The 27,500-nt window shown below is 42.1% G+C and overlaps 1 protein-coding gene across 4 annotated transcripts in view; it reads right to left on the reverse strand.

Moving 5' to 3' along the window:
- The window catches only part of LOC307045746 (RNA-binding motif, single-stranded-interacting protein 3-like), a 135,439-nt gene that overhangs the window by 64,203 nt on the left and 43,736 nt on the right, over positions 1–27,500 (reverse strand). For 3 of the 4 annotated variants that reach the window (XM_079691677.1, XM_079691676.1, XM_079691674.1), the window contains exons 3-5: positions 17,213–17,271; positions 9,850–9,941; positions 1,951–1,983 (exon numbers count right to left, since the gene is read on the reverse strand). In XM_079691677.1, coding sequence (XP_079547803.1) covers positions 1,951–1,983; positions 9,850–9,941; positions 17,213–17,271 — 184 coding nt within the window. The remainder of the gene's footprint in view (positions 1–1,950; positions 1,984–9,849; positions 9,942–17,212; positions 17,272–27,500) is intronic. The other variant, XM_079691675.1, reaches the window with a different exon arrangement.

A 27,500-nucleotide genomic window follows, 5' to 3' on the forward strand; every position in this document is an offset into this window, starting at 1 on the left:
GAGGCGTTTTATAGTGTTTTCCAGTTATCTCCGTCCTTATAGAGCTGTTCTCAGCCCAGCTCCATCAAACCAAGCACCACCCCCACTCTCAAGCTGCCTACTCTGTTCATTGCAATATTTCCCTCATTCCTCTTTGTTTTCCCTCTTCTCCAGGGTAATGCCTGGGAGATACTGAATCTGAACGTTTCAAACCTGAATGAGGCAATCGCAGGCTAAAAAAACATGAATACAATGCGGTCCTCTATAAGCTCAAAGTAAACAAATTAATAATAGCTTTATAAAGACAGTTTGCAGAAATGATGGTCCCAATAAATATGTATTTATTATTTAAGGTATTTCCGTCCCAGATTAGGATTATAGTTGTATGTGTATTGTTCTAAATTCAAACATAACAACTTGATTCTGTTTAGCAAAAGATGGTTTAGTTAAAATAAGAACATTTGTTACGCAAAGTAAGTTATTTACATAGGTAAGGTATATATGTAAATTACGTTTACTTTTTGCCTCCCCTGGGGTCTCCTGGGTGAAACTCCTGTGATTACCGAACCCACCCTTCCACTCCGTTCTCATCCCTATGCAAACTTACACACAGACTTTAATAAGAAACATATCTGTTATAAGTTTAAGGATATGTTTTCCATTAAATATTGTACTGTCTACATTTTGAGAGACCAGGCTGACTTTCTGATGTTATTGTTAAGACTATTGTTTTCATTTTCTTGATTTTATGACACAATGCAACTTGTATTCACTTCCCAAGATACAACTTTTGTTTTGGAAACCGTCATATCAGCTTCCATTTCTGCAGGTGTTAAGACAAGTTTAAATACATACATACCACAATCTTAGTTGTTTCTGAAAGCAGATCCATTCAACCGACGGGAGAGATTCATTACATGGCCACCTCTTAGAGATGTATTTGATTTGATTTAATTAAAGCTGAAAAAACAACTCTGAGTTGCTGTACAAACACATCATATTTTGGCTTTTAATTAACTGTGTTGACTCTGAAGTATTTGCATGTTTAATTTTGTCCATGACCTCATGTCATGACATCCAAGCCCAGAAGCTATTGTACCGCTGTAATATTTATTCTGTGGGTTGGGACCTTTATATACACAGTCTATGGTTGGGACCCATTAATAAGAAAAATCCATTAAAGTCTAAAACATTAAGTTTGCATAGCTTTTGTCTCCTTCAGAAAATCTAGTTCTGGGACACAAATGCAGCCATAACCACTTAACCACCACAATGTTTCCATGATGCTCTGTTGTACTGTATGATGCAGGGTACTGCCAAACAGGCATATTCATTATGTACATTAGTACCTTAAAAACTGAAACTAATTGGTCGAAGGACTCTACTAGCATATTGTAGATGGTGACTTTTTCAGAAACATGCTTTGGTACACAGGATATGATTCATTTAAACATTTAAAGCTTAAATCATAACATCTTGAGTGATTTAAACAGAAGAGGAATAAGAAAAAAAGATTCAAACTTAATCCAAATAAAGAAGATTTAGTTTCAGTTAAGTTATCCATAGGAAAATTCAACACAGTCAGAAAAAAAGATGCTGTTAAGCTACAGAAAGCATAAAAAAAGGATTACATGGATCACAATTCAACCGTATGATGATCTCCTGAACAGTACCTGACAGTGTGACTGCCTTTAGTTTGCATAGGCAAATACACCTCAGAAGCACCTGCTTAAAATAATAACATTTTCATATTTAATGAACACACTGCATAAAGTATTTATGAGACAGCTTTTGGCTGAATATCACGTTAGCTATGCCACTCCAGGCAGGATAACACAACATATTCATTCAGACAACAATGATAGCAAAGAGGAAAACAGATGGTATAGGGAGGGAGAAACTTTAGTATAATATCAAATGATTTCAATTTTAAATGGCTTAACAGAGTTAAACTTTACAAATAATACTTGCCTCATGCTGCAATTGTTGAAGAGTCCAAGCAGGCTGTTTTTGATGTAGAGAAAGTTACAAATATTAGCTGATAACCTTTAGCTATAACACAGGCCCCTAATGAGAACAGTCTAAAAAACGCTCACCCTATCAAATGACTTATAATACTGAAACTATGTTGTGTCTCCTCATGAAATGCACAGTGATCATTTTACTTGCAGAAATGGAATCAGACACATTGTTTTAGAATAATAAAATGTGTTTTTAAAAGCCAACTGGTCGCCAGAAACTCAAGACTAAATGCTCTTGAGTCTGTACTCTTTGTTTACACTGTTTTGTCCGCCCCTGTTAAGTATATTAGCTAATTACTACCATTTAAAATGGTTGCTGCAGCCTGATTTGAGTCCACATGCAATCCCTTTTGATTGTATAATATGGCAGTTAATTCAGCAAAATACAGAAGTGTCACCAGAAATTATCGTGATTACTGTTATTATGAGAAATATTTGTTTTCATTAGCAATGCCAGGGAGGCACATGAATCACCTAAAAACCCATATTCATCTTCATTTTCTTCTCCATCTCCCTATCTCTCACTCTCTCTTCCTCCCATCTATTCCTTTTATTTTCTCGCTCCTCCATCTCTCTCCCTCCTCCAGACACACTAACATAAAAAGACACATGCACTCGCAGACACGCACACACAATCCAGGGCTGGTAATGCAGGGTTAATAAGATTTGAGAGCAGCTGATGGTTGCGCACATTCAGGCCAGATTACATTTAATTCGATTGGCTTTCACTCACTAGGCTCCCTCCCTCTGCTCTCTTCTCCCTGCCTTTTCTTTCCTCCTTCCGCTCATTGGCCTCCTTCTGCTTTTGTTGGACCAGAGGTGGTCTGGCCCTCACAAAAACACACAGGGGTACAGCAAGTGCACGCACACACACACACACACACACACACACACACACACACACACACACACACACACACACACACACACACACACACACACACACACACACACACACACACACACACACACACACACACACACACACACACACACACACACACACACACACACACACACACACACACACACACACACACACACACACACACACACACACACACACACACACACACACACACACACCACACACACACACACACACACACACACCACACACACACTCAGAGCCTTTACTTTGGAGGTGCTGTGAACTCACATGCACACACACGTCATTGGCAACACTGTCCTCTACTCCAAAACCCAACATGATTCATTATCTATATTTTACAATGTCAACCATGCCTTGAACAAGACACAAGGATGGAGCACATAAGGGAGGACAAGTTTTAAATATATTGAAAAGAACGTGCATCCTTGACTAATTTAAATACTGTTGTAAGGGAACATTTCCTATGGGCTTTAACTATGGCCGGATCGTTGCATAACACACATTTCTGTATGTTGTATGATATTGGCTATAATTTAGATTAATTATTTTGTGATAGTTTCCTTCGATATTGTAAGTAGAAGTCCAGCATAAAAAAGATGACAAATTCCCAGATTCTTGCCCAATACATTTTTTGTCTAGTTATGCAATATCTTACTTTTGTAATAATGTTCAGCTGCGTTTAAAGTACAGAAAAACACATTTCTTAGGGAATAGTGCTTATGTAAGCAAGCTAGGCTAACTAGCATTTCCTTTGTTTCTTGTTAGCTCTCTCTGAGTGGAATACATAAGTCATTTGGGTTCTGCTAAATGTTGAATGATTTGAAGGGACTGCTAGAGCTAGTGATGATGTGTGGTCCAATTTGAAAAAGTGAAAAATACTTCTTGCATCAACACTTGTTCACTATGACTATACCGTTTGTCATTCTCCAGAGAGAAGCACACCACAGAAGTTGAAACCACATGTCCAAGTTGGCTGTTTCAACAAACATTTACGATAATTGATTCCAACTCTTTCTGAAAATCTAAACAAATAATGACCACAGCTGCAGTGTCATAACACCTTATTACTTCTTACTCAAAAACTGTTTTAGTATTTAATATTCTGACAAGCTTGCAGGGTTAAATGCATGCAACACTTATTTTCTATCGCTGCATAACAACAAGCTTTTGTATCCTTGTAATGCATAATGTTTCAGTAGGTAAAACTAAAGGTTTTAAATTCACATCACACCGTAAAGCAGAAGAAACATCACAGCGGCACAATAACTCTAGGTCTTACTGTTTCAAATAATACTCTGTAACAGACATGCTTTAGAAAGCAGAGCGCCACCACATTCCACATTATATTTACTGGCCTCTAAAAGCATACTGTATTATATCTGGCTTAGAAAGGCAGGACAAAGAAATGTAGAAACAGAAAAAACATAAGAAAAAAGCACACACATTTGAACAAGCAGGTGTGAAAGATGGATGTGAGGAAAAGAAGAGGTGAAAAAAAGAAGGCGCACAATTTGAAGAAAGAAAGAGAGGAGAGAGTGATAGACAAGCAGAAAGCAGGGTGAGAAAGAGAGATGCAAACGTCTTCCTGTCTGTGTTTTTGTCTCCTCTCATCTTTTTATGTGTCAGTCGGCTCTGTTGTCATCCTCTTCCCATCACTAACCCGCTGCTGTCACACACACACACACACACACACACACACACACACACACACACACACACACACACACACACACACACACACACACACACACACACACACACACACACACACACACACACACACACACACACACACACACACACACACACACACACACACGCTTACAGAATATAGGCAGATGCAGGCGGAACATCAGGCATCTGGCTCCCATCACACACACACGCAAGGAAGAAGGAAAGCACACAACTGGACTGACCGAAGGGTTTAATCAGCGTTGATGAATGACATGCAACAAAGTTTACTTTATGTTTGCGTGCGTCCTGTCTTTCATCAAACCTTCCTTTATCAACCCACACACACTCCCCCCCCTCTTTCTCTCTATATCCTTCACTATCTGTCCTCACTCAACCCTGTAACTAATGACTCTGGAGGAGGCATTGCAGCACCTGCTGCAGACAAACAAGGGAGGAGGGAGTGGGACAACAAAAAAAGAGGAGAAAGGGTGAGGAGGTTGGTGAAAGGGGAGGAGAGTAGATGAAGAAAACAAACTAGGCCAAAGAAAGAGGGAATAAGAGGAGGTATACAAAAGGAAAGACAGAGAAGGGGAAAGAATGTCGGGAGGGTCCAAGGACAACGTGGAGGGGAGAGAGGATGGGAGGGAGGTGTGAAGTGTCACTGCCAGTGGTACCATCTCTCTAATTAGCATAGTGACCTTGGTCCTCTGGAACTGTTATTGTACACGCACGCGCATGCGCACACACACACACACACACACACACACACACACACACACACACACACACACACACACACACACACACACACACACACACACACACACACGCAGGAAAACACACATACACAATTGCTCATATGCATAGCAGAGTGTGAATTTCTCTGGTATTTGCATAGTATAAGTAGCACCTGATATGAATTGTAATGCACAGTAATTTGGGCCCGTCTTGTGTGATATCAAGATTTTACATAATAAATTTAACTGGATAAATTGTTGTTGTTTTTTCTGAAAGTACCGTACGTAATTGGTTTATCAAGGCAGGATTCATTTTCAAAAAGAATATATAATTAGATAAAGAGAAACAGACATATACTCATCACATTTCTCTGTCAAGTAAATTCAATGGTGCAATGGGTAATGAGAAATTAGGTGTGAGGATGAATTTTAGCACTAAGTTAAAGTGTGCGATTCAGTGTGCGGATACAGAGACAGAAAGTGAGAATGAGGCAGGAAGACAGAACTAACTGTGAGTGAGCAGGCGAGAGAGAGGGGGAGTACAGCTGTAGCAGCAATCATCTTTCAGGTCAACAGTAATTACCAAGAAAACTGAGGAAGTGAGTGTGGGACACACACACACACACAGTTTCTTCCCTCATCACAGCTCGGCTTGCTGTATTTTTCCTCTTGTCTCGTTTATTTCACAACCAAAACATGCGCCTATCACAAAGAAGATGTCAGAGCAAGCTGCAGGGTTTATTGGATAAAGGTTTCTCACAGTGGATACAATTATATATACACCGACAGTCTAATCCCCTTGCTATCATTAATTCACGGGTAGTGTCAGGAAGTTGCCTATATCATGGTTATCTTGAGATTGGCAGTTGAATTTGCAGACCTCGAACACTCTCCTATTGCTATTTTAGAATCTTTTAAAAATGTAAACCCAGCAGGACAGTGATTGTTTGGCTGTTCGCTGCCCGTCATTACTTTGTGTACGGTGTATGAACATTGATGTGGCTGCTGAATCTGCTTATGCACAATGTACTGCAGGAGGGACTTTTCATCATCAAATCCTTATGCATAATCACTCCTCTCAGGGCACGAACAAGCCTATGTGGCTAATGGTATGTAAAACAATACTTTCCCTCACGTGCCATTAAAGCCCAAGCTCTATTCTAGGAAATGAGGAAGCAAGTTCAACTAAAGCCTAAAGGTAGCTCTGGAGACTTGCCGGTTGCCTTTAACTGCATTGCATCATACAAACATTTACGCTACTTCTGCACTATTTCGTAGTTCCTAAGGGAAGTTTCAAACATGTCTGGTGTCGGCTCTCCATCCGATGCAGCAGAGTATCAAACTTCCTGGTTTAATCCAAATTACCTCGATTTTAAGCTGAAGCGGTGACCCAGCAACTACCTTTTGCTCCCAGTTTAACTATTGCTCAATGATTATTGGAATATTCACTTCCTTTGAAGCCTAAATGATTACCCCAAATGTACTTATCATGCTTGTAGTTCTGTAAACACACACTTGACTTATGTTTTGGTTAAATATTAATATCTGTACAGCAGATCAGTTTTATTTATGTAACCTCAGTATCTAAAACATTTAATGACTGTTAACACGCTTTCCACTAACACTGATTCCAACTCTTATTACACCTATTTTTCACTCTAATTGAACCCATCTCTTAAACCCCCATACTCTTAATAAAATGTGTTTCTCAGTTTCATATAATACAGCCACCTTTGTGAGGCAGTGAGGAAATCCACAAAGGTATTAAAAGGTATTAACTCTGCAGCGTGGATAAGTGATGATATTGACTTCTTTAAGTGTTATAGTAGAAAAGTGAAGATATTGTGGAAATCTAATAAGCTCCATGTCTAACATTTCTACCTCCTTTGGTTCTGTTATAAGGTTCAGATTAAGGGGGTGAGAACTGATTATATTTACAAAAGACAATACGGAGCTTTATTATAAACTATTTGTAAATGTGTTTCTGCTGATCCTATTGCTAGTCGTGACTGCACAATGCATAAGATTAAGGATTCAGTCACTCTTGTAAAGAACTCTACCATAGTTATCTGATAATATTTAATTAATTCAATTAAATCCAAAACTACAATTTGTATGCATTCACACTAAATAGCCTTTAGTTTTCCATAAAACAACAGTTCACAAGGCTATGAAGCTGTAGCACATACATGTGTTAACCTTTCTTTTTGTATATGCTGCAAATACACCACATCTATAATCTGTAATTGGGCAAAACAAATGTTGTAATTTTTGGGTCTTTTTTTTGTGCCTTTTGAGCTAGTCAAAAATAACGGTGGGTATCATGAAGCAATGAAAACCCACACATTTACGTCGAAAAAACTTTAAAATATTCTCTAAGATTATAAGGTCATACATTAGCGAGATAAAACTTGGCAAAGAGCAGTTTTTATTCAAGTCTTGTTTTTCTGTTGATTTGAACCTCATGATTTCTGTGTTTTTCCAGGGAATATAACCCCCCCACCGGGCTGCAAAATGTACTCCATTGTACATCTTTCTTTCACAAAAGCTTTTTTTGTTTCGTCCTACTGCCACCTCGATGCTGTCTTTAGTGGAAACACTTATACCGGTAATTATCTAGCCGATTAGAACGAACAAAAGTTTCACTCCCAGCTAACCTAGCAAACCTCAGCGTACTCTGAGAAGGATTTGGGAAATAGCATGGCAGTCTAATTGGTACTGAATTTGTTAATACCAAGACAAACCCCAATTAAACTGCTCATCTTACACAATGTGAGAGGCTGGAAACCCAACAGTATATTTTTGAGACTTTCTCATCTCACCCTGATTCAGGAAAGTTAGCTGGGACATCAGCGTCTTGCAGCATAATTAGTTCATGAAACAGTAAGAAGTCAGTGTAATTTCATTTGGAATTGACTCCTTGCCCTCAATTCCTTCCCTCCGGAAAACTCAATCTCCAAGGAGTCGAGGGTTCTCCTTTCTTTAATAACAGCTAAACACATCAACACAGCTATTTCAAATGCCCCCTCAAGCTGTTAGACACAAAATAAGAGATGGAAGTCTAATGAAAAGAGGTTTAATAGAAGAGCAAGGCAAAGGTGGCTCAGAGGCTTGCTGCTGTTTAATTCAATGGGATGTTCCTGGTGCCTGAAGACTGGCCCATTTTAATTGCACTCTTCTCTCATTTATAAAAAGGAAGTATGCAGCAATGGAGCTTTAATGAATCGGAAAGCAAGGCAGGATATTCAGTGCTTTCTCTTAAAACCCATTGAAGGATAATGGGATTGTGCTGGTCTGGCCCACATGTTCTGGCACAGCCTTGTTCTAGCATTTACACACACACCTTCAACTATAAGTACAAACACAAATCAAACAGAACTAGTCAATTGAATGGTCAATATAAATTGTCATTGGGAGAATAGATTTGTGTTGGTTTCGCCATGCCCTCCCTTCTTACTGAGGCCATTGTAGTCCATTGGTAAACTTGGTTAAAGCAGGGGGGTTCAATATAATTAGGATGGCGTAGTAATTATGACAAGAGCAAATGAGGAAGTCATGTCTGTGCAGGCAGGAGGACAGAGTGGATAGGTGGCTCAAAAAAACACATCAATTAAAAAAATACAGGACTTTCACAGAGGGGATCTCTCAGTTTTTTCCCCGTGTTTAACAAAAAGTCAAGACGTACAATACAAAACATGCTGAACTGATGAAATGTACATTGAATACTTAACCTATGTATGTTACTTACTTACCTATTTTTCCAAACCTAACCAAATTGTTTTGTTTCAATCCACAACATTAAACATGTGTTTAAGACACATACAAATGGAAGTGATCCCAACTGAAGAAGGGATGATTTAATAATGCGTTGATAACTTCCGAAGATAATCTGCTCCATACTTTTTCCCATCTGTTTTGGGATTAAATCAACAGTTTGAGCATGACCATAGCCATTTACAATATCTCTATACAAACTCAATCAATAATTCCATCATGACTGAATTAAAGCTGCATCTATGTCTCCCATGAATCCATTCTGATACGTAGGCCCCTACACACAGCGGCGTGCGTTGAAGCTTGCCGGCGGGCATGTCTGACGCTCGACCAACAACCAATCACATGAATCTCCCGCCCCGGACACACAAGCAGCGGTTTGATTGGCTAGAGCTTGTACTGGCATATGATTCGATTGGCTGACGCTTCTGTCGAAGCTTCAAAAGTAGAACATTGCTCAACTTTTGAAGCGAGCAACGCTAGCTTTGCTCCCACAATGCAGTTCGGTGAAGCGTGACGTCACCCCATTCAAAGTGAATGGGCACGCCGCCGTGTGTAGGGGCCGTTAGAGACCATCCAGTGATATCTTTGTTATGATAATCAACACTGGTGTCCCAAGTATTATTAGCACCACAAATAACCTCAGCACCCTTGGGTTTCTTCAGGCTTCACAGACAGTGATTATGTGTATCTGGAGAATATCAGCACAAGGAAGCAAAACACCTCAATAACAACACATAAAGCAAACCAGGCAGTGGAGGATGAAGCTTACCTTGGCCATCTGTGCCTGGACTCCGCTGGCTTTGAGTGAGGCCACAGCCTTCTGGGCTGCTGCAGGGCTGTCAAAGTCCACAAATCCATAGCCTGTACACACACAGGCACAACACAGAAGAGGATGATGATGAGAAGGAGGAGGAGGAGAAAAAAAACAATAAAGAATATCGGCTAATGTTCTGAATAACTGTTTGGTTTTCAGTGCTGCATAAATCCCGTAAATGGGTCCAAATCAAGTCAGGTCACGTATTTAATGAAAGCTGCTAGTTCCTCCCATCAAATGTGTTTTAGCACAGAGCATCAGCAGAATTGGTGTCATAACAGTAACTCTAGCTATCTCTTTTTATGATCCAAGAAATCTTCTAATGTCTGCACAAGTTTTTGTGTACTTTGGCTCTTTTTAATGAAACCATGTTGATGTTTTGGTAATGGCTCTAATGTGTTTTATTGCACTAATGCATGCAGCTCATCATTCATTCCCTATTCCGCTATGATGTGTGTAGGGACGCGATGCTGGGATAATCCTTTCCTATACATGTGAAATCTACATTTAATCTCCCACTGCAATGAGCTTGTTTCCTCCCTGTGCTTCATTCAATCTGTCAGTACTTATGGGGTTCCTACAGTAGAGGCCAATACAAGTGACATCAAGAACAATCCTTAAAAATGTAATGCAGTCATTAAAGTGATTCAGACTCATGTTCCAAGAAATAAGACACAAAGAGTATGAGCATTAGGCGATGTTATTGCAATATGGTCTGCGTCATTGTGTGTGTGTGTGTGTGTGCGTGTGCGTGTGCGTGTGCATGTGTGTGTGTGTGTGTGTGTGTGAGAGTGTGTGTGTGAGTGTGTCGTGCGTGAGTGTGTGCAAGTTTGCTTTTGGAGCTGTCAAATAGCTGACGCTCTGGGGATCTGGGTCTGGGCCCTGCAGGAAGCACTGAAGGACAAAAGGTCCGAACACACACACATCAATCTGTACTTTCAGAAATACGCCCTGTTTTACTGGCTCGCGTACCTAGATCTTGAAAAGACAGAAAGAAGCAAAAGAGACAAAGTCTGTCTGCATTTTGAATGGCAGTTTGTATGCAGGTGTGTTTGGTATAGCTGAGCAAAACCATCAGACTGTTAGTGTAGGAATGTTTTTGACTCTGGGTTTGTGTTAGAAACTATTAAAATAAGCCGTATAGACACACAAGCATTGAGCCAGAAAGAGAAATATTCAGAGCACAGCAGCTTTGAAACTCCAGCTGTAGTTTTGAGTGTATTGCGTGTTGTTAACACAATTAAATTATCCACAATTCAAAAGCCTCATTACAATCTTAAATATAAACATGTTAAGAATGAGGCAATACAATTTATTTTTCCCCTCTCTCTCACACACACGTACACACACAAGCGCACACACACACACACACACACACACACACACACACACACACACACACACACACACACACACACACACACACACACACACACACCCACACCCACACCCACACCCACACCCACACCCACACACACACACACACACACACACACACACACACACACACACACACACACACCTAACATCTGTTCTTGTCTGCCCGTCTTGCAGAATCTGGAGCCTGTTCGGTTTAGCTGATAAGCAGATGATTTTTTATTGTTCAAAGGCATCAAGCTGCTTTCACAGCAAGATATGTACCGTACGCCCAAATATTTACATGTTGCTAATGAGAAACCCATAATTTAGCCAAAATAGGAATACACACATACACACACACGTACACATTTAATGTGCACACATGTAAGACTGTGATAAAGTATGCAGTAGACATTTTGAATCTATATTTATCAAATTGAGGCCATACCAAAACAGTCAAAGTAATTGAGCACAAACACACAGCATCCATCACTGGCCGGGCTAGATGCTCCTTTTTATTTCCAGAAAATGTAATCAGTTCCATTTTTCAAATCTCACACTGAAACTGTGGCTATGGTTTATTTAACAATAGACGGTCAAAACACAGTTCACAATGAATCATTTAACTACCACTGGTCCACAACTTTGGTTGACGGCAGCACACATGGTTGTTGGAATATAAAGCTCCTGTTTTAAAGAGGAATTCAAATATTGAATACATCAAAGTCTGTTCATACTGTAGGTCTTGAACTGTTCCCGGCCTGACTAAAACAAAAGTTGTGTGGCTCCAAAGGTAGCTTTGAAATCTAAAAAGGCCTCAAGTGATGTCGCTCTTGCACAGATTTTTAAGATAAGTGTGAAAATGAAAAGAAAACTCATGTAGATAGAGGTAGAAAGAGGTGAGCTGCACAGATCACTGTAGCACACCACTCATCTCTGCCTGAGGCTAGCCGCTTAAGATCATTTTACCACTTTTAATTGTTAACCTTGATATTTGTTGAAATCGTTGGTTTATTAATTGAATTGTGGGTAATGTGGGAAGCAATATATGACTTATTGGAATAGAAAAAGACAATATTTATGGTTTTATTTTGATGCTTTATTTTTTAAACCGTCCATCAAGAGTATTACAATGCTGTATGTAGAAATGCAATCCTAGTTTGGTGGAATACTCTTAAAGAAAAAAAAAGAAGCTGTATTGGTTTTCTGTTTGCCAGCCAAACAACTCTCGTATGTCACACACCTTTACAAGAGCTCAACATATAATTTCACATAAGTAACGTTTCTATTCATCACTGAGATGCATAAGCCTCTATGTAAAACAAATCGGAGTTGACGAGAGCATAACAATCCTGGACAGCACCTTGTCATTGTTCAAATTAGAGCAATTCATTTGTTATTTTATTCAACCACTTCCATTTCCTCCTTTTTAATATGTAAGCATGACATTCATTATGCATTGTTATATTTGCGTTGTATGAGAGCAGCAGAGGGTTCTCTGAAACAGCAGGTCTGCATACAACATGCCGTTTTACTCTCCGTGAGTGGCCTTAATAACCAATGTTTAGTTATTTGAGGTAGATAGATTTGAACTGAGACTAAATAACGAGGCTACAAACATTTAATTTACAGTATAACCAATTTTTTTTAATTTGAATATTTGCCCAACATTAAGGCAGTTTATGTCATGGAAGTTGAACTCAGTGCTTGTAATATTCACAGTCACCAATGGAGGATAACATCTTGTTAAGTCTATTCTTCAGAGTTGGAACAGAGCACTTACTTGTAATCGAATGTGCAGGTTTAAGGCCATTAAAGGCTTGAGACTTTAATCTGCAATGTAACCAAAGGCAACCTCATAGAGCTTCTCTGATTTACCGATCAACTGTGGAGCTTATTTTAAATGTGTATGTAGTATTACAGTACCAGAGTCATTGTCTCAGGAGCACGGTTCATAATATCTTCTAAAAAACGAAATATTGAGTTTCTGTAGCTGCTGGCATGTTATCTATATTTGGCACATACTGTAGAGTCCTGTCTGAGTGACAGCTTGGGCAGAAAACACCTTTAGCTTTACACCATTCAGCCTTCAAGAGATGTGCATGATACAGACATTTTATTTCTCATCTCATTGACACATTTGTTATGAAAGAATATCAGCCTTGAAATGTGCCATTCAAACACTGTATTCATCACTCAAGGAGCAATCTGTGTTCTCTGAAACTGATGTGCCCCTCCCTCCAGAAAGGTCAAAGGTCAAGTATCAGGGATAGAACACACCCTAGGAGCTGGAAGGGATTCATTGTGTTGCTCAAGGACACTTCAGCTGAGTGCAAGCTTGTTGAGTCTGTGAGCAGATGCCTGCCTACCAAGCTGATTGACAGTTCCCACAATCATGTCGCCACGCTTCCTTTTAATTGAACATTTACATATGACCTGTACGCTAAAGCGTACTCCTCTCACGTGGATGTTAAGTGATGGCTGTTATTGGCACGATGATAAGCATATTTCAAGAACAAAAATGAAAATAATTTATCTGAATAATATAATCCTTGTCATTCATGCCTTGACCCACCCATCTGTGGCCTTATGATGACACAGTGATGACAATTCATCTTGCTCAGTCAGGCCCGATAAATATTCTGCTCGTGAAACGAGAAAAAAATGAAAAACGTTTTATTTCACGAAGCGCACCCCCATGTGAATACACACTCATATGCGCTCATAGACACAGATGGATGCACAGATAAACATAATTACACACACACGCAAAGACGCACGCACGCACGCACGCACGCACGCACGCACGCACACACACACACACACACACACACACACACACACACACACACACACACACACACACACACACACACACACACACACACACACACACACACACACACACACACACACACACACACACACACACACACACACACACACACACACACACACACACACACACACACACACACACACCTCCCATTTCATCTCCTGAGCTCCCAGGGTTCCTGGCCTTGGGCCATTAGAATGGGCTAGCCGAGTACACAGACGGAAAAAGGGAGGAGTCGAGGGACGCAAAGAGTTGGGGGGGGGGGGGGGGGGGGTTGAGAGAGTGGCAGGCTGAATGAAAAAAAAATTGAAAGTAGAAAAAACAGGACGGGGGAGTAGAGCTGAAAAAAGGCGGGAGACGTGGAGTCGGTGAGAGGGAGGGCGCTTGTCTTTGGGAAATGGAAATCCTTTACAATCTAAAGTGGTTTCCTCTCCCTTCCTTCCTCCATCCTGTGCTCTGTGCCCTCTCCCTCCCCTCCAGCTCCCACGCTGCTAACTAGAAAACTGTCAGTGTGTTTAACATTGAGCCCGCTACAAAGCTGAGGATTTTACGAAAGAAAACCTATTTTATTTCAGAGAACAAAGCAGAGGCTTTGCTTTCTTTGTTCACTGAAATGACAAGGCATTATGAAAAGATTATTCTTAGGATAGGGTTGTTTTTAGGGCTAGCATTAACAACATATTTTTGGATATATTTACACACAGTATGATTCCAGAGACAAACCTTTCAGGGAAAGGGCTTGAGGGGGATTTCGAAGTGTTTGAATCATTACATCTCAACACCCCACACAATTTAGATGAAATAAGACCTTCAGAGAAATTGGGATCATGAGCCTCACATGACAACAGCTGTGCACAAACAGATCGAGCACTATCCCTGCAGACTGCAGAGGAAGAAGACTTCATTCATCTACCTGTCTCCTTGTCTCTCTAACTCTCTACCTTTCTCCTGCTGCAGAATCTTCCTGAAAAGCAGAGGCTGTGTGCTAAATCATCAGTTTCAACGGGACTCCCTTCCTTTTCTGTCAGCCCCGGGTTATTTTTACCCCCACCCTCCATCCTCCCATCCATCCCTCCCTTTCCCTGAGAACTCTCTGTGCCAATTTGTACTCTCTTAGTCACGCTAAGCACTTATCTTGTCCCCACTGAATGCCTCTGCAATCAAACCAACACTTATCCGGTTGTAAGGCATTCTAATGGCCGTCTGATAATGAAACTCCTTCATTGTGAGTTAACAACTGGCTGAGAGATGTATGAAGTCGACATCACAAGCAGTCAAATTGCTGATGAGGGCCACGGCCTAAAATCGCCAATGCTGCTTCAACTACAGATGCTGCATTCTAAGCATTCTGTGCATTAAACAATAAGCATACATTTCCAGCTGCATGTATCAGTTTGCATTTTTAAATATGTGTTAAATATTTATAAGGCCTTGCCTGGAGCATATCCAGAGTATAGTGCCAGAACCGGTGCCAAGGATACCCCTATTCACTTTCAAACACACACTGTCACAAACACAGGTTCACCGCTTTGACAAAAAAAACACAGAGATTTAAGATTTGATTTATCTTATATAAGGGACACTGTAGGTCTTTAGCACATGTTACCCATATCACTATACAGTAGATCTACTAAGGCACAAACAGGATATTTTCTCCATGATTTGTTTACAATAGAAAAACATAGAATATAATCACTTTAAAGCAGATGAAGGTTGGTTTTGGTTTAATTTATAAGCACCACATGGCCTTAGTAATTGCAATGTGCTCTTGAGTTAAACAGATCATTTGCATTGGTAAATCAAACTCAAATAAAGACGCGTGAAGCCATAATTGGAAAACATAATAATCATGAGCTGGACCACTGAGGTTGTATTGATTAAGGTTTTTAAACTCCATTTTAAGTAACAGCAGTGAAAAGAAATAAATAAGTTGAGAAAGTGGGAGAAAACTGATAATTATCACTGGGTTTATAGAATATTCTCCCTTCCCTTCGGCTGTGATGTAATGATATTAGGCATTTCAATACGCTTTCAGAGGATATTTGATAATTTAATGCCAAAGCAGGTGATGGAATCATCACGTTTTTAAGATTTATACAACTAAAGTGAAAGATTTCCCAGAAGAAGAGTTAATAAAGTTTGTTGCGACAGGCAGGACTGCAATAATTGACGAAAAAAATAGTTTATCTTCAGTAATCAGAGCAGATGAAGTCTTGAATAGCATTAACATATTTTCCTTCGCTATCATCTGACTGGGTATCCCTTCACTCGTGCTATTGAAGCTGATGCTCTGATTACAGGGCATGTGTGCTGTTGTCCTACACCCCTGTCAGCGTACCTTTGAGTACAGCCCCGGCAGATGAGCAGCAATCATGCTGAACACATGCTCCTGTGTGCCTCTTCAAAAACAGACGACTACAATCATATTGATTAGTGCTTTGTTCAGACCACTCCAGCAATCAAGCAGACCCTCATCGGAAGACACTCGAGTGAGCCCCTTTCACCACAGAGACCATTTGAAACATATTGTGTGCTGTTCTCGGTTTTGATTTGGCCGATGACAACAATGCTAACATCTTGATTTCAAAAGCTGTTTAACTCTGAGTATCATTAGGGTGCAATCCTGAAATCATCATCATAGAGAAGTTAAAGAAAATCAAGATACAGCAGTGCGGCTCTCAGATACAGTAGATTACAGGATCACAGGGTTATTATGGCAGTCAATACCGGTGTGTGTATACAATACAACACACACCCTTTCCACATAGCTAGACACATACAGTACTGACTTTGTTCAACAGTACAAGGTATTATAAAATAATTAACTTTTTATTTGATGTCACACTGGCTGTGTTGAAACATTTAAGCCCATTGTAAAAGCCTATGGGCATTGATTCATTGGGGATGCCAAAAATTATAAGAAAAAGGGAGTAATACCATAAAAACCACTCCCCAGGATGCACCAATGGGTCTACTGGTAAGTTCACATGTTAACATTAATTTTAAACAGATTTTTGGTTTTCCAGACTCAAATCTCATATTAGCTGGTGAACAGAATACAAATGTGTACAGTAACTTCGAAAGGCTTGAGATGAAATGAATCAGGGCAATAAAATCACTCACCTTTGCATTGATTGGTATTCTTGTCCAGGATGGCCTTCGTTGATACAATCTTACCATATCTGTAAAAACAACAATGAAATATTCTGATTAGTTGTTGTAAAAGTTTTGCTATTTTTAACATCTCGATAAAAAAATGGGTGAGTTTTGTGTGAAATCTCAGTCTGACATATTTTCATTTACTCATCCACTAATATTCAAACAACTTGATTGCAATGATTCTGTTATTGTCACGATCTGTCTGTGTTGTGTTTTGTTTTGTTTAGATCTGTCTTTGGTTTCCTGTCTGTAGAGGTTTATCAATACTCAAATTTCCCCTCCTCGACTCCTCGACTCCTCGGTCCTCCGGTAGTGACCCGGAAATGAATTTCAGCGCGCCATGTTGAAGGACATCTCATTTCTCTAAATGCACTTCGAGGACCGAGCATCGAGCGTCGAGGAGGCTCTCTGGAGGAGCTATAACCGAGGAGACACTGATGGGTCCTACACGGCTCCTACACGGATGCATTTCCGGGAACGGTGGAGGCGTGACGCACGGCCGGACTTATCTCAGCCAATGACAGCTCTGCATGCATCCCCTGGATATTATTTTAGTAACTGCTTTCATCGCGACGCGATGTTTACAGTGAGAACAGCTGTGAGGTCCGTGCAGAATGCAGAGCAGTGTGTAAAATATATATCACTCAGTATAACAGGCGTACTCTCTGAAGGCCTATTTGCTTTAGTTTAGTAGATATCTACAAACAAAGAGTCGATATCTTTCTAAGACCATTTAGTGCTTCACATAATAAAATACACAACGGCTGTAGCCTGATTATGCTTTAGGAGCAGTAGGTGTGTGTGGTAGGCTACAGTGTGTAGGTGTGTGTTGTACATTGCGTAGATGCGGCGGACAAACGGGTCTCAGTTGGTTTGGTTTCCTATGCTTATTTAAATACTTGTAAATACAACTTTTGGCCCGTAATTTCAATTCCCCATTTCAGCGACCAGAGAGAGAGGGGGGAATATATCCAATCTCTGATTGTGTTACGTTATTATGAGAGTGCTCTCATACTTTTTTTATAAATTGTATATATTTATATAACTACATGTGTGTGAATATGTCCGCATCTGTAGCCTGTTATTGTCTCATTATACCGCACTGTGAATGAATTAAAGTAAACATTTAAGTCGTCATGAACACATCTGTCCATGAGACAGAGGGCTGCTGTGCCTCCTGTCATCATCGATGGACGTCTCTTTAAAATGACCGCTCAGAAGAGAGGAGTTCTCATTTCTCTAACCGCCTGCTGCTTCCCCTCCTCTCTCCTCGGTTCCCCTCCTCAGTCCTCTGCTCGCATCTCCTGTGGGCGGGACTAAGTATCGAGGATAGGAGTCGAGAAAAGGAGTCGAGGAGGGGAAATTTGAGTATTGAGAAACCTCTTGTGTGTGTTCCCTCCTACCTGTACCCTCCTACCTGTTTTCTTGATTGTGTTCACCTGGTGCCCCTGTGTTTTCTCCTCCCTCCTCACCTGTCTCTTGTTTCCTTGATTAGTCCTGTGTGTATTTAAGTTCTGTTTTTTCTGTCTGTCATTGTTGGTTCGTCTTTTGTTGGTGACTGAGTTCACCGGGGAGTGTTCTATTTGTCCGAGTTTAATTCTTATCCTTGAAATAAAGGTATTATCAGTATTATCTGCATTTGGGTCCTGCTTGCTTCACTCTACCGTAACAGAACAAACCAACCAAAAGATGGACCCAGCAGACAGCCTGTACGAGGTGACGTACAATTTAATGTGCTTTAAAAACGACTGTCGATATGCCTCCAGTAGTGAAGAGAGGCAGTCAATCATCTCAACGGCACGCCAAGAAGTAACCTCAAGGCCCTGGTTAAAGGAGTTACTACCCGAGTGGGTGGAGGACTTTTTCGGTAGCTTTGAATTCAAACCTGTTTCCCGGCCTGCTAGCCCCTGGCATGCTAGCCCCCTGCCGGCCACAGTTCCCAACAAGGCTCCTTTCAAGGACCCTTTCACTGGGTCTCGTCTGGCCTTTGGAGGGCCTCTGAGCCTCCACAAGGCTTCAAGGCAGCATGGAAGGAAACGCAAGGTCAGGATTCCAGCCCCGGCAGCCATGGTTCCCGCTCCGGTCCTAGCCCCAGCAGCCATGCTTCCGGCTCCGGTACCGGCCCCAGCAGCCATGGTCCCTCCTCTAGTCCCTACTCAATTCCCTTCTCAAGTCCCTTCTCAAGTCCCTCCTCTAGTCACTTCCCTAGTCACTTCCCTAGTCCCTTCTCAAGTCACTCCTCTAGTCACTTCCCTAGTCACTTCCCTAGTCCCTTCTCTAGTCCCTCCTCTAGTCCCTTCCCTAGTCCCTTCTCAAGTCCCTTCTCAATTCCCTCCTCTAGTCACTTCCCTAGTCCCTTCTCTAGTCCCTTCCCAAGTCCCTTCCCAAGTCCCTTCTCCAGCTCTCCTGCCGGGGGTCCTGCCAACCCTATGTCCTGTCCCGTTGGGGGACCCGCCGACTACTCTTCTGCCGGGGGTCCTGCCAACCCTATGTCCTGTCCCGTTGGGGGTCCCGCCGACTGCTCTTCTGCCGGGGGTCCTGCCAACCCTGTGTCCTGTGCCGTTGGAGGTCCCGCCGACTACTCTTCTGCCGGGGGTCCTGCCAACCCTATGTCCTGTCCGGTCGACTACTCTTCTGCCGGGGGTCCTGCCAACCCTATGTCCTGTCCCGTTGGGGGTCCCGCCGACTGCTCTTCTGCCGGGGGTCCTGCCAACCCTGTGTCCTGTGCCGTTGGAGGCCCCGCCGACTACTCTTCTGCCGGGGGTCCTGCCAACCCTATGTCCTGTCCCGTTGGGGGTCCCGCCGACTACTCTTCTGCCGGGGTTCCTGCCAACCCTATGTCCTGTGCTGCTGGAGGTCCCGCCGACAACTCTTCTGCCGGGGATCCTGCCAACTCCATGTCCTGTTCCGTTGGAGGTCCCGCTGAGAGTCCTGCCAATCCCATGTCTTGTTCCGTTGGAGGTCCCACCGTCACCTGTCTCACCGCGGGTCCTGCCAACTCCTATTCCTCTTCCGTGGGGGATCCTGCCGAAGCCTGTCCCACCGGCTATGGTTCTTGTCCGGCCGACACCGGGTCCTGCCCGGCCTCTGGAGCTGTCCCGTCAGTGCCTTCCTGCCCGTCCTCCGGAGTTGTTCCGTTGCCGCCTGCTTCGTCATCGAGCCTGGCCCCCTGAGTGCCGCGGTCTTCGCCCTTGAGCCCGGCCCCCTGAGAGCCCGGCCCCCTGAGAGCCGCGGTCTTCGCCCTCGAGCACGGCCTCCTGAATGCCGCGGTCTTCGCCCTCGAGCCCGGCCCCCTGACTTTCTCGGCCGCGGTCCTCGCCCTCGGGTCCGGCCCCCTGACTCTTCCAGCCGCTGCCTTCGCCCTCATGCTCTGCCCCCTGAATTCGCCCGCTGTGGCCTTCGCCCCTCCATCGACTCTGCCTTGCCCCCGGGCCGTCCGCCCGAGACCCCCTCCATGGACTCTGCCTTGCCCCCGGGCCGTCCGCCCGAGACCCCCTCCATGGTCTCTGCTTTGCCCCCGGGCCGTCCGTCCGAGATCCCTTCCGGGTCCTCCGCTATGCTCCTGGGTTGTCAGCCCAAACTCGTCCTCCTGAGCCCCTCCACCCACCCTGGTGGCCCTAGTTTTGTGTCCGTCCTCCGGTCCCCCTCCACCCACCCTGCTGGACGTTGTTTATTTTTGGTTTTTTTGGACGTTTATTGGACTGTTTTGGTGTTTTGGGATGTCTGGAATCCGTCCCTTGAGGGGGGGGGGGGGGTAATGTCACGATCTGTCTGCGTTGTGTTTTGTCTTATTTAGATCTTTCTTTGGTTTCCTGTCTGTGTGTGTTCCCTCCTACCTGTTCCCTCCTACCTGTTTTCTTGATTGTGTTCACCTGGTGCCCCTGTGTTTTCTCCTCCCTCCTCACCTGTCTCTTGTTTCCTTGATTAGTCCTGTGTGTATTTAAGTTCTGTTTTTTCTGTCTGTCATTGTTGGTTCGTCTTTTGTTGGTGACTGAGTTCACCGGGGAGTGTTCTGTTTGTCCGAGTTTAATTCTTATCCTTGAAATAAAGGTATTATCTGCATTTGGGTCCTGCTTGCTTCACTCTACCGTAACAGTTATACAGCCATCCATGGTCCCCAGAGGACGAATCTTTATGAACCAATGATCGCCTGTCTTTTTATCCAGCGCCACCATGTGGTTCACATTTTGCGAATTTGAGTGAAGTGCCTTGACAAGTATTGGATGAATTGACATGAACTTTAGCAGAGACATCATTTTCACCACAGGAGGAAAGAGAATCATGTTAACTTGTCATCCAGACTGAGGACTGAACGTCGAAGTAGAAGGAATTGACATGCAAAAAATAGAAGCTTTGCAGCATTCAAATGTTTACTTTAAAACGTCAAAAAATGTTGACCAAACTTCTGCAGAATTAACATTCCCATCTGCCTCAGATTGGTTTTGTTTTAAGTGCTTGTTATAAAATGTTAGCATACTTACATTCCAAACCAAGACATGAAATGTGGGGATATTCTTGCTCTACATCAGAGTGTGTGCATTGTCGTAGTGTGTTGCCAAGCTTGCCATAGAATTTAGCCAAAAGCACCACTGTGCAAAAGTAGAACACAGTAGATTCTAAATTCAAGAAATGCTACCTCTCAGAGAATAATTTTTAGCTTTACTTTGAATCCAAGAGGATCAAATAAAATAAAACTATTTCTCAGACGGTCTGCAAGAGACTCCACCTTATCACAGTTACACAGTTTTTTTTATCTATGCTACCATCTATCCATTCAGTCCTTCTCTATTTCAAATCCCCCCAAAGCCCTCAGAACACAGACAGCAACGTCTCATAAATGATGAGTATAACAAGACATATGTGAGGCAGCCAACCCTGCCTGGAGGGCCTATAGGAGAGAGACATACAACCTCCATTCCTCTCAATCTGCTCTGCCAACTCTAACGTCTGTCCGTTCCACTACCTTCCTCTCCTTCTTGAGTTTGACACCTCTGCCTCTCTCGTTGTCTTCTTCCCTTAATCCCCTTCCATCCCACTTCCATTCTCCAGCTCTGTGTTCTCAGAGAGAAGTTAATAATGTTTCTTATCAGCCCAGTCTTTCAGTCTTCCTGGAAAGAGAGGGGAGAAAAAACTGAGAAGGTATGAAGAGAGAGGAAAAAAGAGACAGAGAGAAGAGGGGGGGGAGTCTGAGATGGAATGCTTGGTTTGCTGAGATCAGCCTGGATCACTGCATAGCTCTGCGGATGAGACTCTTTAATTAATGTTTTTACACTGCTGCACAATGACTGACTGGCTGGCCGAGAGACTATCAAAAAGATTGACAGACTGACAAGCTGGCTAGCGGACCGGAGTCAGGTGAGGGATGGAAGCATATTTCCTAATCCCTTTTTAGAGAAAAAGAGAGAACAACCAGTCAAAGAGAAATAGAGAAATCAGGAGAAGATGCAGTAGGGGAGGTTACTTGCGATGAATAAAATGAGGGGAGGGGGGGGGGAGAGAGAGACTCTGAGGAATGAGAAATAGATGAGGAGAGGGAGAGCAGTCAGTCAAAAGATAAAAAGAGACACTGAAGGCAAGGAGGAAGCAAGGTAGTCAGGGAGCGATAGGGAGATAGTAAGAGGTGTTTAATAAAGAAGAGATCATTTAGTTGTCACCATCAGGAGAGACTGTCAGGGAGATGAAGAGAACAGAGACTCGCTCGCCTGACAGCTTCACATCAAACTCTATTGGGACGGGAGGCTTTGGAAATAAAGACAGACAAAAGGCTTTTAAAGACTGTTATCACACATAACGCGTCAGCTGAGCGCCTTATGATCATAAAATTGTCAGAGGGAAAACCAATGCTGTGTCAGAAAACAACGTTCAATTTGAACACATTTTCCTGCAATTTGAGATATTTTTCAATCATTCTGAAAGCCTAAAATTAAAACCTTTTTTTGGTTTTATTCTTGCAAAGTCATGGCTGGGGTTAAACAAGGTATTTGCCCTGCAGATTGGGGAGTCATTCAACTGTTGCAGAAGAAGAAAAACACTGAAAAAACAAGGCAGGTCTTATCGCCCACACACATACGCAAAGACAAACACACATGTGGACGCACACGCGAGGCAACGCATCAGATCAAAAACACTAAGGCGGTAATCACACACATTACACACACCATCTGGCAATACCCAGCTCTTTGTTGACTTCTGCTTCGGTGTGATGCAAACTTTGTGTGCGTGTGTGCGTGTGTGTGTGTGTGTGTGTGTGTGTGTGTGTGTGTGTGTGCGTGCGTGCGTGCGTGCGTGCGTGCGTGCGTGCGTGCGTGCGTGCGTGCGTGCGTGCGTGTGTGTGTGTGTGTGTGTGTTGTGTGTGTGTGTGGGTGTGCGTGCCCGGTGACTGCGGTGAGTGAGTATGAATGCATGAAAAAGATCTCATGCACCATCGGTGTTTTGGCAGGTTGTTTTTCCCGGCAGAAAAGTGAAACATTTCCAGACGGTTAGTGCAAAGAGAGAGTGAGAAAGACAAAAAGAGAGAGGAACCTGGCCTGACACATTAGTAATCTTGAAAAAAGATGTTGCCAGTTGTCACAAAATGGAAAACAAACACTGTGTATATCCAATGCTTCCAAGTTGCTGTGTTTGTTTGTGTGTCATGTGAGATCAATGTGTGACGTCAATGTATAAATCCACCTGTTTATTCTCCAGTTACAATATTTAGCTGGAGTGAAACAGAGAGGAAAGAGGGATGACACCATGGCCTTGGGGAAATGTCAAATTACAACAACACTGCACCTTCCAAAATGGTGGCCTTTGTTTCTGAGGTAAAATTACATTTTATCCAGACAGCTGCAGCAATCTGCTACTGCGATGAAGAAATGGAAAAAAGTATTGATAATACTGTAGATCAGATGATGAAGTGAGGACGTAGAGCGGAGCATGGAATCAAAGGAGAGGGAAAGTTCAGAATGTCCTGTTCCGTTTAAAAGTCCCAAAAGGAATGATTGATTCCAGCAAAAGATGGAGTTACGTAAAATAACATGGACTTGTGCTTGACCCAACGGCAGGGACACAGGAGACACAACGCAAATACAAAAAATGCTACAATAATGGTAATGCTACGATTGTTTTTTTTAATCCATTACTCTCCATTGTGAAAGAAACAGTAAGTTAATAGGGGCTGAGTATGTCATTTGTTTCTAATAGATATAAATCATGACTTAAGTGCCCAAAATGGAAGTGTGAAGCAACACTGGAGCAACTTTCCAACATGCTTGACAAATTGATATAAACCACCGCTACATCTGTAGTTCCGTAAACTCACTTTTTTTCTTCTGTGATTTATGAAAATATGAGGCTCGTCATTGTATAAACAGAATGACATAGGACTTTCAGGTCTGCTATGTCTATTCCCATTTTATGTCTTCCCATCCTTTAACAGTTCCATCAGTGTGACATCACTTTTACTCCCAATCCAGATTCCCTGTGCGCACAACTGTGTTTATACTCCAAGATTTTACACTTTTCCTACACTGCTGGTATTTTAGGAATTCAGAGAGAAAACCATATGTGTTCATCTTTAGACAACCCTGCTGAAGGATTTACTTTGTCTTTTAAAGTTGTTTTTTGTATCATAAGGTACTCACCCAGGAGTAGCTCTCTATTGCGTTTTGCTTCATAGCACTGCTACAAAGCCAGCAGTACTTTCCCAGAGAAGAGCTTTCAAGACAAGCTAGGTGTCTTTTTCAACAAATGGAAAGTCCTTAGATTCTTTGCCAAAACTCATCTTTAGATTTGTTTTTTTCGCCTTCCAAGATATGCAATGCAAAAAGAACAGTAAGACCTCTGAAATTGACAGTATTTTCCAGACTGTCAGGATTCAAGGAAGAATGTCAATGTGAAAGTCAGTGCGCCAAATTCTGGCAGGCAGGACACTTTCTGTATGCACCCTGGTTGTGTGCTTAATATGTGCTTGTGTGTTTGTGAAGTGTTAATGACAGTCCTCAAAGGGCCCCCAAAGCGTCAGATCTGTGTTTTCATTTCCTTGTGGAGCCCAGTCAGCCTATGGATGCTCACCGTTTGATGTCTACTGAACCACAGTTGCGACAAACAAACACTTGCATCATTCCTACATCTCTCCAGGATGTCTGTGAGTGTATACATAATGTATACGTGCATGTTCTGTTTGTTTGTAAGTTGTGTGCTTTCTGTCTAAGACTGTATGTGTGTGTGTGTGTGTGTGTGTGTGTGTGTGTGTGTGTGTGTGTGTGTGTGTGTGTGTGTGTGTGTGTGTGTGTGTGTGTGTGTGTGAGCATACACGCAGGTTGGTCTCTGTGTGTGGTATCCAGTAATTGGGGATCCGATGCAGCTGTCTTGTCTCTAACACTTCCCTCATTTTTCCCCTTCTCTGCCAGTTAGACTCAGACGAGCACAGAGGGAGGGACCGAGGGAGTGCAGTGCTTCAGAAGTCTTCCAATTCATTATCCATATGTTGTTTGAAATGTGCGGGCCCTATGAAGAAATAATGTTTTTGGAATGTTTCCATGAAAGGCTATGAGCTGTGAATTGAGAAGATAGCTCGACATGCTATCTTCTAAAAGAGCTTTCAATTAAGTTGCAAGGCACTGTGGTAGGGTGGTGCATCCTTTGGGTGGTTTGTAATAGAGTAGTTACAGAGGAGTCTCGTTATACTTAATTAAAGTGGACCTATCATGCTATATTTGAATAATATGGTGTAGGACCATACCTATATAAGGCATATTTATACTTTTTATTTTTCAAAATACCAAACAGATCATGCATTTTAGCCATTCCTCATTTCGCTCAATTTAACACTGTCTTTGCATGGGCGGATTCTGAGAGAAGAGCACCATCTACAGGCCTGGCATATGTACTACAGCGTCTCCAGCGCTTTCGAACAGCAATGTCCGTGGCTGTCTCCTCCTGATTGGTGGAGTTGGCCCAATAGCCGTAGCGCCACTTCTGTGACGTCAGAGAAGTGTTCAAATCTGGATCAGTCTGTATCAGATCCGTTGCAGCCCCTTTTTAAGAGATTTGGGTATGGAGGAAAATAGAGAGGGTTGTGTTTTTGGTGAGTTCCCTGGAACACCGGGGACACATATTCATGTAAAAGACGTACAAAAGTGCATTTTGCATGATAGGTGATAGGTCACCTTTAAGTATAAAAAAACTATTATGAGCCCAAATGTGAAGTGATCATAAGGTATTCAAATACAATAGAGCAGGGGTGTCAAACTCAAGGCCCGTGGGCCAAATCCATCCCCCAACTTCATTCTATGTGGCCCGCAAGAGCTTGCAAAAAATATTATATGTTTATTATACGGTTTCATGCCACTTTACAGAAGCACGATGTCCATAAACTACATGTCCCACAATGCATCTCATTTTGTGACATGCACTGAAGGGACTTGCAATTATTTGAAATTATTTGCCCTAGACTTCTGCTCTCAGACGTATGAAGTTATTACCCTATCCGATAATAATCCAATGCAAAGGCAATAATGTAATATAAAACATTATATATTATATATATATATATATATATGTATATTTATATAGTCTTAAAGTTACAACCGGACCTTTGAGTGCAACCTTAATGCTGATGTGGCCCGCGATGAAATTGAGTTTGACACCCCTGCAATAAAGAGTAAATTGAGTTTAAATTAGTCTTATCTCCACATCGCTGGACTTGTATATTCAGAGAGGTGTATTATTTTGAATCCTAAATATAATATTTCTATCAATGCAATTAGAGTTAAATTATGCATGAATGTTGGTTGGCAAAAGAAAGACATGACTGTTAAACCATGAGAAACGCGTTTTGTTAGAAAATAACTTGCTGGTATGATCACATCAGTTTTTATAGTTCAGTGTAGCAAATATATTTTTGGTTTTTCAAGGTTACTTCACAATTTTATCCAATTTTGGAAGTAAATTGTCATAATTAGGATAATAATTATTTAGTTATGATGACCGGGGAAAGCTTGACCTATGACCACCAATAATGTTTCAGTTTATCCCTTGGGTCTAAGAGAATATTTGTGCCAAATTTGAAGAAATTACCTCCTGAGATATTACATTTTTTTTATTACGTACCAGCACCAGTGTTTTAGTCCAAAACACTGTATTTATATAAAAAATCATTCATATCCAAAAACTGTTAAATAAGTGTGTTTTATTTTTCAAATCTTTGAAATACTAAATTTTAGGGAATGTATATATATTTAAAGGGTTCAGGTTTCACATCTATCAG

Source organism: Notothenia rossii, assembly GCF_949606895.1.
Source record: "Notothenia rossii genome assembly, chromosome: 7".
Lineage (NCBI taxonomy): Eukaryota > Metazoa > Chordata > Actinopteri > Perciformes > Nototheniidae > Notothenia > Notothenia rossii.